Source organism: Budorcas taxicolor, chromosome 2 (assembly GCF_023091745.1).
Source record: "Budorcas taxicolor isolate Tak-1 chromosome 2, Takin1.1, whole genome shotgun sequence".
NCBI lineage: Eukaryota > Metazoa > Chordata > Mammalia > Artiodactyla > Bovidae > Budorcas > Budorcas taxicolor.
The window spans coordinates 136,095,248-136,115,158 of record NC_068911.1 but is presented as its reverse complement, the minus strand read 5'-3'; the positions used below and the strand labels follow the sequence as shown (position 1 = coordinate 136,115,158).

The window sequence follows — 19,911 nt, the reverse complement described above, 5'->3', positions numbered from 1 at the left end:
CCTTTAGCACAGGCACTGCAGACCATCCAGTGCCACAGATTCCGCAGGAGGAGAAATCCCAAGGGTGTACAGTATTCCTGAGAAAGATCCCAGATTTTTTTTCTGAATCAGTCTTAACCTGATTTGTTTCACATAGTTACACTGTTATACCTCTGATATATTCAGAAACCATCACTTTATTTCAATCCAAACAGCTCAGCATAGTATAAGTGATGGCAGAAAGATCCATTTGTTCAAATTCAGCTTGCTTTTTTGTTTTAATACTGAGGGATAAACCAAAAAAAAAAAAAAGGTAGCTTTTGTCATTTGTATCCTTCATTCATTTCACTGGAGGGGAATCCCCAGGGCCTTTCGATAATCTGGGAAGACCTGACTATTCCTGTGAGGGAGACAGCCCTGCTGAGCTTTACTCAGAATAATGCATGATAGACTCCACGTAATTCCCAGGAAAAAGCCCAGTCACTCCGTTCATAACTCCCTCATACCAACCATCGTCATTCTTCTTGATGACATAAATAATGGCTCCTTCCTGAAAGGACAGCTCGTCTTCCTTGTCTTTTGTGTAATCATAAATTGCCACAACTAGAGGAGGGAAAAAAAGGATATGAAAAAAGAAGGACATTCATAGAAAGGTAGAGCCGAGTAATGAATACCCTTCCCGAACTTCTACAGCACATCAAAACCTGACTTTCTCAACACAGGACCCACCCCCCACCCAAGTTCATTGTCTAATACCCAGTCTCTACAGTGGAATTCCACGTTGAAGTTAGGTTCAAAACTTCATAGACGGCAAAAAGCAGTATTTAGTTAAACTTACTAATCAGTCTGTTGAAGAGATACACACAATCCCAGAACGGGGAAAGATGGCTGTTTCTTCAGCAGAGCTTGTGTTAACGCACCATTTTATGTAAAAGCACGTATCTTTAAACATTGGAATGGTACTACAGCAATGAGATAAACTAGGAGAGGCCAGTGAGAAAATGAAATTGAGGGAGTAGCAGACATGTCTCTTTTCTCACACTTTTAGAGCCTATGCCTGTTAACTGAGGACAGTGACAATGTGTGAATGATGGGCATCTACCATACATATTCTTTCAAAACACATGCTGTATTATGCCACCAATTTAACACCTCCACAGTAACAGACTGAAAGTGTTAAGAAAACTGAGATACCTGTGAGCTCTCCTATGATTTTCATTACTTAAATAACTTGTTAAACAGGGCCTTTCAATGATTTCTCGGAAAATCTCTGGTTCTTAAGTATTACATTTTCCTCAGTGGTATAATTAAATTGGGACACCCTATATTGGGCTTCCCCACTGCCTCAGATGGTAGAGGATCTGCCTGTAATGCAAGAGATCTAAGTTGATCCCCAGATAGAGCAGATCCCCTGGAGAAGAGAATGGCAACCTACCCCAGTATTCTTGCCTGGACAATTCCATGGACAGGGGAGCCTGGTGGGCAAGAATACCTGAGTGGGTAGCCATTCCCTTTACTAGTCTCCCTCAAACTAAACCTTCTATAAAGATCTTCTGTACCTTCATTATGCCACTCAGAATTTCACTCAATAAAATCTCTATCTATATTGACTGTTACAAACTTAATCCTAAACAAATAAGAAACAAACGAAAACAGGGACTTTTGAGATAGTAAAACTTGCTCCAGTTAACTTGAATTTCTGGCCTGCTTTAGTAAAAACTCAACAGCTTTCCTAAACTGAGTATTTGCCATTAGAGAGACAGAGGATGCCAGAAAATAGTTTAGCAGAAACTACAGTTTGTGTGTATTTCTCAAAGTATAATCAAACACCTAAACAAATATAATTAAATGACATACAAGTTTGAAGAGAATACAAGTTATGTAGAGTATTTAGTATTTCCAGTCAACTTAATTTTAACTTTTGTTCTTTTGGACTGATAACATTCCTGATGCTTACAGAAAAGTAAACCCACTGAAAAGTAATTTAGAGGAAACTACCGCAAATCCTGTTAATTCCGCGCCTTCTGAATCTCTCAAACCCACGCTTTTCTCCATCGTCACAGTCAATGCCCTCATCCGTGCAGCAGTCTCCAAACTGGAATACACGTATCACTAGGGGCACCTGAAGATTTTCTAAGCAGCATGAGTGACATGATCCTGCATCTAAATCTGATCTGCCTGGGACGATACCATCAGTCAAGCATCAGTCATAAAAGTTCTCATTTCCTGCTTATCTTTCTACTTAAAACTACAGTGGTGCACTATGCTTAAGTACAGAAACACCCTGGGTGCCAAAGGGCCAATTCATATTACCAGCATGGTATTAAGAAAGAGAATGACTCCCCAGAACACCCCACTTTTTCACAAGTGAGGTGGCTCCCATTCCTTTGCTTTCAACGACAGTTAGGGTAGACTTTAATGAGGTTATCAGATGACCCATCATACAAAACATAATTTTTAAAGGCAGAACATCAACTGACTTTTGGCAAACAACTGTGAAGGAGTTAAAAGAACTGAGTGACAGTGCTGCATGAAAAATACTTCCATTTGCATCTATTTATTTATGTGGACAACATTTGCAGCACCACGACCCCAGCTGAGGCCCTAATCTCTTGCTTAGAAAGATACCCAGCCTGGTCTTTCCAACTCCTATTTTTCTTTCTAATGCACTCTACACTAGTTATCAAGTATCTTTTAAAAAAATTAAAATATAAGTACATGGGAACTTAGCATTAACCTACTTAAGATCTTGCACAATTTTCCTCTACTATCAGATTTTTCAAAAAGAAAAAAAATTCCAAACACCCTCATCCTGGTATTCAAGGCCTCCCAATGTAACTATAACTTACTTCCCTTCCGGCACCCTTAGCTCACCCACTCCCTCCTTAAAATTCACCAGGGCCCCAGGCAGAGGACATTGCTCACCATGCCCTTTCAACTCAGAGGATTCTCTCTGACTGGATGGCCCTTGCTCTCTCTCTCTCCTCTGCCTGAGAAACTCACACTCAGCACTCAAAGCACATCACACATGCCATGTTCACTGAGGAGCGTTCTGGACTCCTCAGAATGAGAGGCACTAATTCATTCTTGGACAATCATTAATGGAGCAGCCATTCTGATTTTTAGAGATACAAAGATGAATAAGACAAGGGACTGGCACAAGTCTTGTAAGGACAGAAATGCTACCTGATAAATCATATACTGTTTATGCTTCTGCCAAGAAGTTCTGTCACTGAGTCATTTTGTCACAAATAATTTAACACCAGTAAAAATCGAGCCAAGACTCAATCCTAGGTCTGTCAGAGTTCAAGCTTAAGACAATGTTAAAAATGTGGGCTCAGGAGTTATGCTGTCAAGTTTAGATCCCAGCTATACCACTTATCATTTTACAGAATATATTCCACTTTCCTAAGCTGCGATGGCACCCCACTCCAGTACTCTTGCCTGGAAAATCCCATGGACGGAGAAGCCTGGTGGGCTGCAGTCCATGCGGTCACGAAGAGTCGGACACGACTGAGCGACTTCCCTTTCATGCATTGGAGAAGGAAATGGCAACTCACTCCAGTGTTCTTGCCTGGAGAATCCCAGGGACAGGGGAGCCTGGTGGGCTGCTGTCTATGGGGTCGCACAGAGTCGGACACGACTGAAGTGACTTAGCAGCAGCACCAAGATGCTTTTTATTCAGCTATATAATGGGTGTTATAATAACCTAGATAGCATACTGAAAAGCAGAGACATTACTTTGCCAACAAAGGTCCGTCTAGTCAAGGCTATGGTTTTTCCTGTGGTCATGTGTGGATGTGAGAGTTGGGACTGTGAAGAAAGCTGAGCGCCAAAGAATTCAAGCTTTTGAACTGTGGTGTTGGAGAAGACTCTTGAGAGTCCCTTGGACTGCAAGGAGATCCAACCAGTCCATTCTGAAGGAGGTCAGCCCTGGGATTTCTTTAGAAAGAATGATGCTGAAGCTGAAACTCCAGTACTTTGGCCACCTCATGCAAAGAGTTGACTCATTGGAAAAGACTCTGATGCTGAGAGGGATTGGGGGCAGGAGGAGAAGGGGACGACAGAGGAGGAGATGGCTGCATGGCATCACTGACTCGATGGACGTGACTCTGAGTGAACTCCGGGAGTTGGTGATGGACAGGGAGGCCTGGTGTGCTGCAATTCATGGGGTCCCAAAGAGTTGGACACAACTGAGCAACTGAACTGAATACCTCAAAGCACTGTTACATTAAATGAGGCAATGCACATATAATGTGTAGCCCAGGGCCTTGTATATAGTAAACATTCTATATAAATGTTAGCCCTTTGAATTATTAACTATTGTGATATACTATCTCTAACATATTTTCTGTTATATAACATTATAAATTATTCTGAACCTCAGTTTTCTAGTTTGCAAAATGGGGAGACTAACTGTCTCATGTTAATAAGTTTTGCATTACGCCAATAAATACAAGAAAATGTATCTTCTCTCCCCATGTTCAACCAAGATACTTATATATACAAGTTATCTCCACTTAGGATAAACCTATGCAGTGGTGCTCAACCTTGAAGTTATCTGAGGAACCTTAAAAAATTCTGATGCCTGGGTCCCCTGTCCACAGACTGATTTAATCTGGAAGTACGGACACATTAAACACTCCCGAGGTGACCCTAAATGCAGGCACAGGCGAGAGCCAGGGCTAAGTCTACGAACTTTGCTAAGTTAGCCAAGTCTATGAATCTAAGTCTAAGACAGCAAAATAAGACATCAGGCAACGACAGCCTTAACATGCACGCACACCCAAAGAGCAGTCAGTCGTAAGAGGCACACAGCTGGGTATTTTTGTTTTCCCAGAAAGAGGAAGAGCTTATCTGATTTTTACATTTTAAAAGATTTGGCTTAACAAAGATAAACTTTGAAAAGTATCAGGCATTTTCTTTTAAAGAGTTATTTGGACTGAAAATAAACTTACTTTCCTCTTACAAGTCTCCCCAGATGTTTGCATATTCACTGAGGAGTAGATTTTTTAACAAGCATATCTTTTCATTATGCTTTCCTCTTAAGGAATCACTGAGCTGGTTTTTCAGAACTGAAAACTGTCATCCCTTTGTCCAGGACAATATTCAAGTCCGCTAACAAGTTTGCAGAGCCTGTCAATGTCCAAGGCCACACCCTAGAGAGTACCTTGGGTGCTTCTTTTCTTAGAAGCAGCTTTATTAAGATGCAATTTAGACACAAAACACAATCAGCTAAGTGTAAAATTCAGTGAGTTTTGATACATGTATGTACCCAGACACATGACAAATGAACAGCTCCCACCACAACCATCACACTGGACAATGGTTGTCCAACACTGGTGGTCCGAAAGTTTCCTTGTGCCCCTGTGTAAATTCCCTCACCTGCCAGTATGGGTGTGTGCTATGTCACTTTAGTCGTGTCTGACTCTCTGCGACCCCATGGAGCCCACCAGGCTCCTCTGTCCATGGGATTCTCCAGGCAAGAATACTGGAGTGGGTTACCATGCCCTCCTCCAGGGGATCTTCCTGACCCAAGGGTTGAACCCGCGTCTCTTAAGTTTCCTGCACTGGCAGGGGAGTTCTTTATCACCAATGCCACTTGGGAAGCCCAAACCACTCATCTTCTGGATTTCATTTAGAAAGAATCATAAAGCCTGAATCTTCTGTGCCTTGATTCTTTTTCATAATGCTTGAGATCCATTTAGACTGTTGTGTGTGTTAGTTGCTCAGCTGTGTCCAACTCTTTGAAACCGATGAACTATAGACCACTATACCCCTCTGTCCGTGGTATTTTCCAGGCAACAATACTGGAGTAGGTAGCCATTCCCTTCATCAGGGTATCTGCCTGACCCAGGGATCGAACCCATGTCTCTTAAGTCTCCTGCATTGGTAGGCGGGTTCTTTACCATCAGAGCCAGGAAGAACCAGTAGCTTAATCCTTTCCACTGCTGAACAGTATTCCATTGAATGGCTGGATGACCCACAGTTAGCTTATCCATGCACCAGCTGAAAGACACCTGGGGTGTTTCCAATCTCGGCTATGATGAAAAAGCAGCTATGAACATTTGAGTTTAAGAACATTTGAGTTTAAGTACTTGTGTGACTATACACCTTCGTTTCTCATAAATCAATGTGTAGGAAGGGACTGCCAGATCAGCTGGTAGGTGTACATCTAACTTCGTAAGACGCTGCCAGCAGTTTTCTAAGTGGCTGAAATGTTGCATACTTCCAGCAATGTACACTGTACTAACTCCTGTTTCACCACATTTCTCCAACACTTGGCATCATGTTTTTAACTGCAGCCATTCCACAGGGTGTGTTCTGGTGTAGTTTGGTTCACTGTAGCTTTAATTTGCATTTCCCTAATAACTAATGTTGAACATCTTTTCATGTACAATTCATGTATCTTTCATGATGAAATGTTTTCAAACTGTTTTTTCTACAAGTTGTCTCCTGAGGTATTTTGTAAATATTCTTCTCAGTCTATATGGCTGGCCTTGTCATATAACATCATTCTTAACATCAGAGTTAAAAAATAAAAATTTAATTGAATGAAATTCAGTTAATTGACTTTTTTCATTTAAGCTTCATGGTTTTTAATGTGCTCTCTACAAAAAAATTGTCCTAACCCCAGAATACACATATTTTCTCCTCTATTTTCCTCTAAAAGTTTTACAGTTTTACATTCCAGCATAAATTCTGAATTAATTTTTGTGTATGGTGAGGTAATAAAGGTTGAAGTTCATGTTTTACAGATGTACATACAATTGTTAAAAGCAATATATCTTTTCCCCACTGAATTATCTTGCACTTTCATCAAAAAACACGTGTGGATCTTTTTCTGGATTCTATTTTCTATTCCACTGTTTTTTATTTCTATACAGATGCCACACTGTCCTGATTACTGTAGTTTTACACTAGAACTCTGAAATCAGGTAGTTTAAATCCTTCAACATTAGTCTTCTTTTTCAAAACTGGTTTTCTGCAAGAATGACTGCTAGAATTTTTACTGAGGTTGCATTCACTTTATATATTAATTTGGCAAAAGTCTCTTCACAATAATGTCAAAGAACATTTATTTCAATTTAAGGCTTTTACTTATCTTCAGTTTTATAGTTTTCATCAACAGGTCTTACATATCTTTTACCAAATTTATCCCTCAGTATTTCATGTTTTTGATGTTATTACAGAAGGTATTATTTTGTAAATTTCTATCTCTGTTTGTTGCTAGTATATAAAAATGCAGCTAATTTTACAAATCGACTTTGTAGTCTGCCATCTTGCTAAGTCCACTTTTTAGTTCTATGAGCTTTCTGTAGATTCCTTCCTTAGGATTTTCTACATAAAAGATAACATCTCCTGTGAATAAATATTATCTGATATTGTTTCATGTATCTGTTGCTGGTTTTGTTTTTTTTCTCTGTGCCTTGTTTTGGATAGTTTCTAATGTCATATTGTCAAGGTTGCTGATCTTTCCTTCTAAGTGTTACTTTAGATGTAGTACTTTTCATCTCCAGAAATTCTGTATGGGTTTCTCTTTCTCTTTTCTCTCACGTTCATGTTTTCCTTTACCTTCTTGGATATATGTGGTGTCATAAACTATACCCATGTCTGCTAATTCCAACATCTTGTCACTTCTAGGTCTTTCCTGTTAACTGGCTTTCCTTTTAGGTACGAGTTATATTTTCCTGTCTTTTTACATGTCTTGTAATTCTTGATTGGATGCTGGTCACTATGAATCTTACTGTTTGGTGCACTGGTTTGTTAAGTCCTTTCAACAGCGCTGGTTTTGTCCTGGAGCTCAGTTAAGTTACTTGAAATCAGTTGGATGTTTTCAAAGTTTGCATTTAAACTTTTGTTAGGGCAATCTAGGGCAACCTAGATAGTTTAGTGCTAATTTGGCCCCACACATCAGGGGACACGATTTTGAGGCCTCTTCTCAATGCCTTGTGTATTACAAGGTCTTTCTATTCTCGCTGGTTTGGGAGCATGAACTATTCCCAGGCCTGTTATTTCCAAGACTTTTTCTGCCTATTCCTTTCTGATTGTTCTTTCTCCAATCGTAGGCAGTTTCTTCACATACATGTACAGATCGGTACTCTGTCAAAAGATTCAAGAAGACTCTTCTGCAGTTATCCCAGAGCTCTGTCCTTTGTCTTTTTGTAGTTACCTATATTCCATGGCCTCCCAAAACTCTGATCTCTATCTTCTCTACTCAACGAGACATCCAGGCTTATTGGGGTTCCACCTCCTTGCACCATGGCCTGGAAACTACTGCTAGATGGCCAAGCTACGGACAAGTAGAGGCTCACACCATGTCTGAGTTCCTTCTTTCTGGGATCACAGTCCACCAATATTTGTTATCCAATGTCTGAAAACTATTATCTTTTATATTTTTTTCCTGGATTCATTCTCAATTGTTTTTAGGAGGAAGGGTAAATCTGATTACTGTTGCTCCATCTCAGCCAGAAGTGGAAATCCACTACTTGTTAATACAAGCTCCCAGGTGATTCTAATGTGCAGTCACTTTTGAAACCCAGTACGCTAGTGGCTTTAATTTCCTTACCAGAAAATTTCTGAGACAGCACACACTTCTCCTGAGCTGACCAGTCATGATGAAACCTGGAAGCCTCTGTCCCCAAACTGCCATATGATGGATAGCTGATACATTCAGAGAACTTTTCATCCAAAGAAATGCCAAACAACTACTTGACAAAGAAACTGAGAAACCATTATTTTCTGGAATAAAGTTTCATATGGAGATACTTCTGATATAAGATACCACAAAAGAATGCTTTAAAGCATGGGAGCAGGAATAAAATAATTTGAAAAAAATCAGTCTTTCCTGAGTCATTCCAAAAAAACCCTATCTTTTTTAAATTTTTGCTTTACAGAAACCATTCATAAAAAGCACGTTCAACATGAAAAATTATATAATCAACCAAAAAATCAGTTACAGAAATTTTACTAGTGTGACCTTCAATACATTGAACCTTGTAAATGAAATTAATTAAAATACACAGGCTCCTATATGTACACAGAGGTTTCTTCCCATTGTTCCAGACATTCCTCTGAAACTTACCCTTTTCCAAGTAAGACCTTGGGGCCCACGGTGGGTCCTCTTCAGCGTAAGGATCACTGTACTCAACCACGGCTGCCTCTTCCTCTTCGTAATCTTCTGGGGGAGGTGGCGGTGGCGGGGATTCATCAAAGACTGGTTCTTCCACAGGTGGCGGTGGAGGTGGTGCATCTGAAACTAAGAATGTATCCAGCTGGTAACAAAACGACACATGGTGCAAAGTTCACTGTTTCCTATCCAAGCGCCTATGTTCATGGAATATAAACCCAGACCTGAAAATAATCATCTCAAGAAACAATGAGTAGGCAAGAGAAGTGTCCCTACCAGCTACACTGTGTCAAATCTCCAAGTCTGACTTCCTCCTCCCTTTGGGTTAGTGCTGATGGATGGCGAATAAAGAATAGCCAAAATGATGATTATTATTAACTAAGCTTCTGGACTCTGTTTATGCTAATACATAATCCATTCTTTCAAAGAAAGATCAGTACAATATAGTTAGGCTTTACATTATATCCAAGGAGGCATGGTTACCAGAAATATTAGTGATTTAGATATTTTAACCATATTCCATTTATAACAAATTACAATGAGTCCAGTGAACAAATTTTAATAATCTGCCACATTCCTCTCAATGAATTTCCTTATTTTATTTTTACCAAATTAGTGGGGTGGAAATCACAAACATCTCTGGGTAACTTCATCCATGAAGATATTTGTGTCTGTTTCATTTTATATGTACAGAATTTCAAGTAATTCAGACTAACTTATGATCCAGTGATTTAAAATATTTGAATTGTGTTCTTATAGAAATCTGCATCCACAGTTCAGGTATCAGAATGCAGTAATGTCTAAAAGATCATCTCCAAACTCTGGGAACCCAAGCCTTTCAAAATGCTGAGTACATATTTGAGCTTAGCTTAACAAAATAAACCAGATGAAGCTGCATTTATTCAATCAGCGGTCCAATTTTAATGAACAGTATTAATGCTTATTTCTGAAATACCAGTACTATTTCCATGAAATTCTCTAAGCAATCGTCTTTATTTTCTCTCTTTTATCTAAGCTGAGGGATCGGATTAGATGGATTTTAAGTCAAATGGGTTTTAAAATATGAAGATCAGCCATATCCACATCATACTCTGTTGTGCTCCAGTATTCTTCCAATCTGCAGTGCCACTCTGTATCATGACCTGTCTACATTATGAATCTCAAAACTTTCTTTACTCAGTAAGAATAATCATTTTAGTTCTAATGGGATTTTTAGTAAATAAAAAATATAGGTACATGATTTTTGCATATACTTTATGGACAAATTACATGTGGTTATGGTAAGAATCAATAATATGTCCTAGTTGCATTTATAAGGTAAGGTGATTAAACAAATGCACAGAAACAAGAATCCAAAGAACTTTGCCTTTCAAAACAATCACCTTGAGAAATTATACCAGAAAATTACTCAAAGATGCTGCCACTGCTCCCTTTTTCTTAAAACTGCCTCAGTCAGTGTAATAAAACTAACATATGCTACTATCTTTTAGTTAAAATCTTCCAATTACTCAGCACTTCACAATACATTATTCATTTAATCTTTATTTTAATCTTTACCTTGGGAGATGGTGTTTTTAATCTTCATTTTATGGATGTGGAATCTGGCTTTCCAAGATTAAGTACTCCTACAGTAAGTGGAAGAGCAGGAATTTGAACTCCAATGCCTCTTATCTTAAAAGCTACACTATGATGAGATGAGATCAATTCAATAACTTTAAAGTCATGCTTCATTATTCATTCAGAAACATCAACTGTAAGCCTACTATGGCCAGCTATTACGCTCAGCACTGAGAATACAGCAGTGAGCAAAAGTCATGGGGACATGGGCAACCAAGCTTCCATTTACAGTTACGTGCGGTCAGTGCTTCACGTTGTCATGGAAAACAGCAATAGACCAAATCTCTGATGTGGGTCAGGAAAGGCTTCCTGGAACCTGAAGGATGAGTAAAGTTAAATGGCCCAAGGTGGGGGTAGATAGTTCATGTCAGATGTAACAAAAACAAAGGTAAGAAAGTAGGAACCCTTCAAAAGAGCTGATCAAAGTTCAGTAGAAAGAGGCCTGAGGAAGCTGAGGAGTACTAAGCAGAAAGGGCCTTGTTAACAGTCTGACCTCTCTCCAAAGAGCAATGGGAGCCAGAGAAAGGTTTAAGAACAAGATTATAGCTGTACTGCTTAGCCCAGTATAACTGGTTCCAAATAATTCCAGACTTCTTCCAAACATCAAACAATATAAATATCTGCTATCAGAGAGTATCTTCAAAATAATGTACTTGAAAACTATAAAGATAACTCCAAAAGATAGGTATATATCTTTCCAAGGTGAATGTTTTGAAGAAGACAACATCCATTTGAATGTCTAAGTCCTGCTATGTCTATAAAATCAGTCAGGGCTCACCTTATATACAGAGTCTCTTGTTTGTATACATTTTGTAGGTGAGAAAATGTATACAACTATAAAGGAAATGAGAAAACATCATCTAAAAGGTATTCACACTGTGGGAAGTATTGGAGGTGCTCATGGGTACCATCCAATAAACAGAAGTAAAACAGACTATTTTCAGAAATCAGCAAACAGAGATGCAAAGGTACCCGAAAGAGAACTGAGCCCTCAGGCCAATACGACTGGATTATAACCAGTTAAAATACAAGAAAGAAATGTATCGACATAAAGGGGGCATTTAGTTAGCTGTGGAAGCACACACACAAAAAAGGAACTAAAAGTGTCTGCTATGTGTCAGATGCTTTTCTAAATGCCAGTGAAGGAAACAAGCAAAAATCCCTGCTCTCATAGAGCTTCCATTCTAGCACTGGCAATGCGCGTTTCCAAAGGAGCAGGAGTCTTAAGCAACAGAACGCAAGTGTTTCTGTCCCACTGGCGAGGCCATCCCTGTTATGAGATGTAGGCACTGGGCTGCATCAGCCTGCTGACGTTATCTCTTTTATAAGCGTAACTCCCCTAGTTCAGATTTCACAGCCATTGTGCAGCCTTTCAGTTGTGCCGTGCCTCCTACATAGACTGCTCGCAAGAAGAGAACTCAGCTATCATGCAGACCGTGCTCACTGGTCCCTGTAACAGCAGCTCCTCACTGAATGCTGACCCAGGTCTCCTGCTTTGTAGATATCAGTCTCCTGCGCTTCCATTTTAATGCTTCCCTAGAGGAAAACTCAGCCTGTCAATAAAATTAGTTATCTGTTCCTGCATCACTCAACACCAGACCACAGGCCAACTTAAATACCTTGCCAATCTATGCGGCATCTTAGGAGACAGACTGACAATTTGGTTCTCTGGGACCCGCCATGGCATGGCTCATCTTTACACCTGGAATCACAGGACTGGAGAAGGATTCTCAGGCCAGCCACAAAACCCTAAAACTCCAGTGACAGACTAAGTGTCTGAGCAATCCAGAGAGAAAAAGGTGGGCTGCCTGGTAACTAAAGAGCATCTCCTCAATTAGATGTGATTTCTCTTTTCACACGTGCCTTATTTTATGTTTGTCTTATCTTCACTAGCAGACTTTAAGCTGTTGGAAAGTAGAGAATTTCATCTTCGTTATTTTATCATCCACACTAGTGGCTCATACAGTGAGTGACTTGTTCATAATAATCAAATATCTGACATACTGGTGAATGAATGACTATTCAGCCAATCATATATAAATGACATTTTATACCTATAATCTGATCTACAGCATAAAGAAGACATAAACTTACTATTTTCTTGGACTCTGGCCACAAATCCCATTAAAGGTAACTGAGGAGTTACCTGTAGGATGGAGGGAGGAGGAGGAGCAAGAGATACTGCAAAAACAAAAAAGGTGTGGAGGATAAGGGGTAAGGGCAAGTCACATTAAAAGGAAAGGATAACACAATAAAACAAACATACATGGGGGAACCACTGTGATCACCATTTTACAAGCAGTCTTAAGGCGCTCTTTTGAGAGATAAGTCATTAACACAAAACAAAGTGTTAGGGAAGTTTTAAAAGCTTACAACAGGAAGCATTTGTATATACCCATCTATTCTAAGATACAATGGCAAATTGTCTTTTCATACAATAGCATGTCTTTTCAAAAAAAGAATTTCTTCAGATTACCATGAGTAGTTTGGTTTTCCAAATTTTACCTTGGAAGTTACAAGTTTAAATGTTCATCAATACAAGGGAAAAAAGACCATTACGTGCCAGCCTCCTAATTTCATACTTTTCATTACTTCATTAAACAGGAAAAATTAATTGGTAATTAAACAAATATTTACTTACTTCCCATTAAGGGGCAAGCACTCTGCTAAGAGACCAATATCAAAGCCATTCTCTGTAAGTCAGGTTTGTATCTTTACATTTTCCCACAATCCCAATTCATACCACCTATTTCAGGGGCATTTTCACCGTGACCCTATAGAAAAATGCTCGCCTCATTCAAACCATTCCTTTCCCCACAAAGTTGTCTTTCCCTCTTAAACATCTGGTAAGCAGCTAGCACTCGTGAGTCTTCAACAAACATTTAATCTAGGTAAATATACAGAGAAGCCAGGTACATGTCAAACAACTTCCCAAGATTAACTCCACAATTAGGGTTTCCCTCAGATTGAGTAAACAGTATGATGTGCATTTTCTTATAAAGAGAGAACACCTTTATGAGCTTCAAATCACAGGTAAGACTAATAAAACTAAAAAGATAAATAAGACTCACTGCCCTCAAAAAAAAAAATCACATTCTAGTTGGGAATGTGAGGTAAAATAACAGCCCCAAGCCAACAATACTTGCAGCAATTCCCTACAGGTGGTGGAGGTAGAAGAGGCAGTGGTGATGATGTGGCGTTATGGTGGGGAGGAAGGGGGCCAGGGTTTGGGCAGGGGTGAGCGCTACACAGAAATAACCTCTAGGCAGGTACCAGAATAAAAGGAGCTCAACAAGCAGACAAGGGTTGAGAAAGACAAGCTGAGAACCAAGTGAGGGGCAAAGGCTTTGAGGTATCAAGCAGCATGACCAGTTTACAAACCGTAAATATTTCCATATGGCTGGCAAAAGATGCCTGAGAGAGAAAGTACCAAACTACAAAGACGAACAGGTGGATATGGAACAGGGAGGAATCTTAAATGGTTAGGTGAAAGAGTGCTTAGTGGAAACAGCTTGGGACTTCAAAGTCACCTAGCAGGTCTTCTCTGGCAGTCCAGGGGTTAAGGCTGAGCTTCTGCTGAAGAGTACAGGTTATCAGGTTATCAGGGAACTAAGATCCCACATCCTAGGCGGCGCTAGTGGGAAAGAACCTGCCTGCCAATGCAGTAGAGATCCAGGTTCCATCCCTGGGTTGGGAAGATCCCCCGGAAAAGGAAATGGCAACCCACTCTAGTAAGTATTCTTGCCTGGAAAATACCATGGACAGAGGAGCCTGGTGGGCTGCAGTACATGGGGTCACAAAGAGTCAGACATGACTGAGCAATTTAGCATGCGCAACACACAAGATCCTACATGCCTCAAGGTGCAGCCAAATAAATAAAGTCACCTAACATCAGAAACCTGATTTGCTATTTCCTTGCTATTGGAGCAGCAAGTTATTTAACTTTTTCAAATTTAAACCATAAATGTGAAATGAAAGATATAATGCAACCTACTTTACAGTGTAACTACAAAGATTAAAAAGAAAAAAAAAATGTATATAGGAAGTCTAACTCAAGGCCTGGAACACAAAAATCAAGGTAATAGAAGCAGAAAGAAAAAGACAGAACTTAGTAACAGTGGGGACAAAAAGAGTATTTGATAACTAAGGATTTAGGTACCACATGAAGGAAACAGCTGAAGATATTCTTAGATTTTTTTTCCTCCTTAACTATGAAGGCAGAGGTGCCATTAACCACATTAATGTTGGTGAGTAGTACAGAGAATGAAGTAGGCTGTAAGTACAGGGAAAGAAAAGTCAGGAAGAAATAATGACATGATAAATAAGATGTATGAAAGTAACTTAAGCATAAACATGGGAGGCAACTGGAAAGTCTGGGTTGAATTTGTAGAAACCATCAAAGGTGCAAAGGTGGTAGCAGTTAGGAGGAAGAACAGCTGTGCTGTGGGTAACTGCAGGCAAGACATGTACACATACTGTGAGGACCAGAGTTACCCACGTGATTCTGAAGAACAGTCCAGATTTAAGGGAGGAGTCAAGTAACCCTAGAAATCGGCAACTTTCTTTAAAAGATACCTTTTGGATATGTTTTTTATACTTCTTGGCAGCAAACCCTTAAGTTGGGTGTCTGTCTCCCACTCTTAGAGGCCTAGACCAATTGCTAATATGTTCACAATACTGTTTCCAAACTTGGGATAAGAGAAAACAATGAGCGGAGAGGTGGCGGAGACGAAGCAGGTAAAACTGAGAAACAGCAGCAGAGGCCGGCTGCGTTAGAAAAGCGCGTATGCTCATTCAAATAAGATGGAATTCTCTCTTGCCTGTTGGCACCAATGCCGCCCCACCTGTAACGGAAAAGTAGGAAACTTCCCACTTCAGTCTTTACCATTTAAAAAAAAGAAAAAAGAAAACAACCTAGTATTGAGCTAAAAAAGAATGATTAGACACCTAACTTAGAACAGACTTTTTGTATGTATATTGTTTTTTGTTTTTTTTTAATGAATTTTTTCTTTTCTTTTCTAGTTCTGAAAGTGAAAACTTGAAACTACAGTGGTCTTTTTAGGGACGTCCACCAATAGCAGCCCAGGTAAAAACTGATCCCAGATCTTCCTTAAATGGAATTACTTTACAACAGAACAAGTTAGGTTTTTTCAAAGCCAGTCCAAGGCATGTTAAAAAATTCAGTTTCAAATGGAGCTTACAAATGTTGCCCCAAATTCTTTTTTTGCCCAAGGCAAACTTTTTACATGATGATCCAAATTAATTTAGTTACCACAGCATTTTCTCTCTGGTCAGCAAGATTTCCTCAGAAAACCTGTGAACCAGAAGATCCTACTTTATACTAGATTTATCTTCCTGAATTGAAAATGAACTATTTTAGGTGAATTTAAGCTGGATTTTGATGTGAACAACTGTTTGCAATATTCGGTTCTAGGCCAAGTAGCTCATAGACAGGCAAGAGCAAAAAGCAACTATCAGTTTGTTTCCATTCTCTCTGTTTGATTCCTCACACAACAACCCTTTCCCTATAATCACCAAAAGATCTCCACACCTAGACTCAGTAATATTACGTTCACATCACACAACAATGAAGTTAATATGAAGACAAAGGCTCAAGAAGACACTGGAGTTTATAGAGTGATCTTAGGTAGAACAGCTATAAAAACTATAGCTTATGTGCACTCAGCAATATGTAGATATAAAAGGTAAGGCAAACCAAACTTAGAGGATGAGCCTGTGCTGATGAAATATACAGAATTCCTAAGCATGATCTTCCTGATTATTCACAGCATCATGGAACATCTTTGAGGCTTAGTGTGTTAAAAGGTAAAAGGAGTTTTGAAGAAAAATGAGACTATTACATTGTTTTTTTGTGTGTGTGTTTTCAGCTTTCTAAATACTATAAGAAAATTAGACAAAATAACCACTCTAAATACTATTTCTGAAACCATTAAAGATATCATCTTTAGAGGCCATCCATTTGATAGTCCATTCAAGTTTAGTTGCTAATATTTTACATTCCAGTGACAGAGATAATGTTATCATTTTCAAAGGGAAATGTTTTCTAAACATGGATAGGAGTATTGCTTAGGAGTATTTAAAAGTGAACCTAACTAATTATACTCAGTGAGAAGAGCTTTTTTGATGGAAAAGAATATGGTTGCAAATAACTATCACTCCTGTAGTCTCAGAAGAGTTAAATGAATTCTATCATTTTTGTTATTCCTTTTCAAATGAGAAAACAATGATATTACGCCAAGAAAAAGCAGCAAATTAATCCACGTAATTTAAGAACACAGCTTGTATTTTTAATGATGAAAAGGGTCTATTTGGTTTACTGATTCGTCTGATAATATACTTAGATTTTTCAGTTTTTCCTTGCTTTTTTGTTCTCCCTAGAGTAAGCATCACTGACAGACACTAAAGACTGCCGAAAATGAGGATTCAAAAATAGCCTCTGGATGCGGCTCTTTGTTTATACTTTGCTAATCCCTCCTCCCACATCGGTATTTTTCTAGAGATTTATAGTAAAGCTGTAAGGTAACTATCATTTAGAGAAGATGTGTTATGGCTTTTCTTTTACGATACCACCAACCCAACACCGCTTTCTCAATGTTTTTTTTTAAATTATTTATAATAATATTCAGGGAAGCCTGACATCTTCCCTATATAAAACACCATACTCATTCAGAAATTCCTTTCTCACATAATTATACACAGTCACATTGCTTGGAGCCAACATTCCACTTTATGGATTAGATTTTTTTAGTCTTTGTTATAATATGAATGGTAAAATGTAAGATCTCTTTTACGACTCCACTTTCACTTTAGTACTTAAAACACCACATTACTGATTTCCCATTTTTAAGGACTGAATGTATCTCCCCAAAATTCATATGAAATCCTAACCTCCAACATGATGGTATAAGGATGTGGGAATTTGGGGAGGTGTTCCACACACGGGATACTAAAAGGAACAAATTTTGCCATTTGCAGCAACATGGATGGAGTTAGAGGGCATTATACTAAAGCGAAACAAGTCAGACAGAGAAAGACAAATACTGTATGATATCACTTTTAAGTGGAAACTAAAAAATACAACAAATTAGTGAATACAGCAGAAAAGAAGCAGATTCACAGATACGGAGAACAAACCAGTGGCTATCAGGAGGGGGTACAATCTGGGGATTGGGGAGTGGGAGGTATAAACACTGGGTGAAAGATAGGCCCAAAAAATTATATTTAAAAAAACTGTTAAAAGGCATTGCCCAAACAAACAAAAACAAAACCCCCAGAGAGCTCTCTCTCTTTTTCTGCCATTTAAGGATACAATAGGTTTCCCAGGGTGGCTCAAGAGTAAAGAATCTGCCTCCCAGTGCAGGAGACATGGGTCAGAAGACCCCCTGGAGAAGGAAATGATAACCCACTCCAGTACTGCCTGGAAAATCCCATGGACAGAGGAGCTTGGCAGGCTACAGGCCACGGGGCTGCCAAAGAGTCAACCCTGACTTTGCAACTAAACAACAAGGATACAAGACAGCAGCCTACAACATGAAGAGGGCTCTCACCAGAGCTCAGCCATGTTGGCACCGATCTCTGGCTTTCAGCCTCAGAACTGTAAGCAACAAATCTCTGGTTTATAAGCTACCCACCCTATGGAACTTTGTCATAGCAGCCCAAACTAAGGCACTTACCAAAGTAGGTTAACATATACAGATGTACAAGTACAAACATACATGTATATTCTTTACCACCAAAGTGCTTCATATTTATATTGAAGGCAGAAACTGTTAAAACTTGTGATTAACGCTAGTTGTTTCAATGCCTCTCTTGATGATGACAAGATGAATGATAAACTAATATTCTTCTTTCCTTGTCTGGATTAGATTAAGAAACAATAAGAACCACACAGGATTCAGTTATGTCCTGATTAAAGTGTTCCTTTCATTAACTTGTTTCTGAAATAATCCCATTAGAAAACAATTACTGTGCTTCGAGAACTTGGCACTGCATATCAGGGGTTCCATATTTTCATTCCTATGTTACAATGCCATTTCAAACTCAAACCAAATATAGTAGCAGTGCTGTTAGACTTAACGTTGCACAGAAAACCTCACTGAATTTACATTCACATGAATCCTTGCCTGGCAGCTCACTTCCTCAGAGGCACAAAGCCATGTCAAGCCTCCAGCTGCGAATAATATGCTCATAAAACACAAACCTGGGATCATTTTGTTAAATCAGGTAATTAGCTACTTAAGAAAACACAACAAATTTTCTCATTCTAAATATAAAAAACAAGGACCGTTTTAGACAAGTGGGAATAATATGAGACTTACATAATAGTCTAAAGCAGATAAAATGAAAGTGCATCTAACAGCCTTAGAATACTGGCTTACAAAGCACTAAGTCTTGCAAAAAGGGCTTCAAAGAACATAATTTAATTAAAAACTTTTTTAGTTTAGAAAAAGGCACTAATTACTCAACTAACAAAGTTGTAATCTTCCTCTTTAAACAAATACCAAATTCCTGGAGAAGAAAGGCAGAACTTATCAAGACAAGTGCATAAAAACTAACTAAATTGCCTCACACATTATGCTGAAGGCTCAAAAATCTCAATTCACTTTATACTTCCCATGAGTGTGAAAAATACTTTCATTAACACTCATTCCTTAGAGTTGGTTATTTTTCTACTTTAACATATACTTTCAAAATATATGCAAAATCAGATTTACAAAGAAGTGTTAAAATACATATTTAAAATATATTTAAATATATACTTAAATAAGCTTCAAATAAATTCCACCAGGATGGTTCTCATGGGACCAGTATATTGGTATGTACATTTACATAGCATGAAATACCCCTATAATATACTTTCTGAATATCATGTATACTTGGTCCCAAGCTGTAATAATGAAGCATCTCCCAGTTCCATTGTGGAATCAGCCCATTCTGGATTGACACTATTCTTTTAAAACTCTATGTAAGGGTAAAGAAGGGCATAACGCCTTAAGCAATAACTGTCTAGACTTCCAAAAGGGTCAGGGAGAGAGCTTATCTTTAGCGGAACTATGAAACAGGCCATATCTAACCAATTACAATTTAAAAATGAAATATGCATTTAGGTACAAAATAGCATCTGTACAAATATGGGTTTGGAACACGATTTAAAAGTAGAACGT

General features: G+C 38.7%; 1 protein-coding gene across 1 annotated transcript in view; it reads right to left on the bottom strand.

Annotated features, from left to right (window-relative positions):
- Positions 1–181: 181 nt before the first annotated feature.
- Positions 182–19,911, bottom strand: part of ABI2 (abl interactor 2) — a 100,568-nt gene continuing 80,838 nt past the window's right edge. The window contains exons 10-13 of the mRNA XM_052635461.1: positions 12,821–12,907; positions 9,065–9,238; positions 486–582; positions 182–263 (exon numbers count right to left, since the gene is read on the bottom strand). Coding sequence (XP_052491421.1) covers positions 182–263; positions 486–582; positions 9,065–9,238; positions 12,821–12,907 — 440 coding nt within the window. The remainder of the gene's footprint in view (positions 264–485; positions 583–9,064; positions 9,239–12,820; positions 12,908–19,911) is intronic.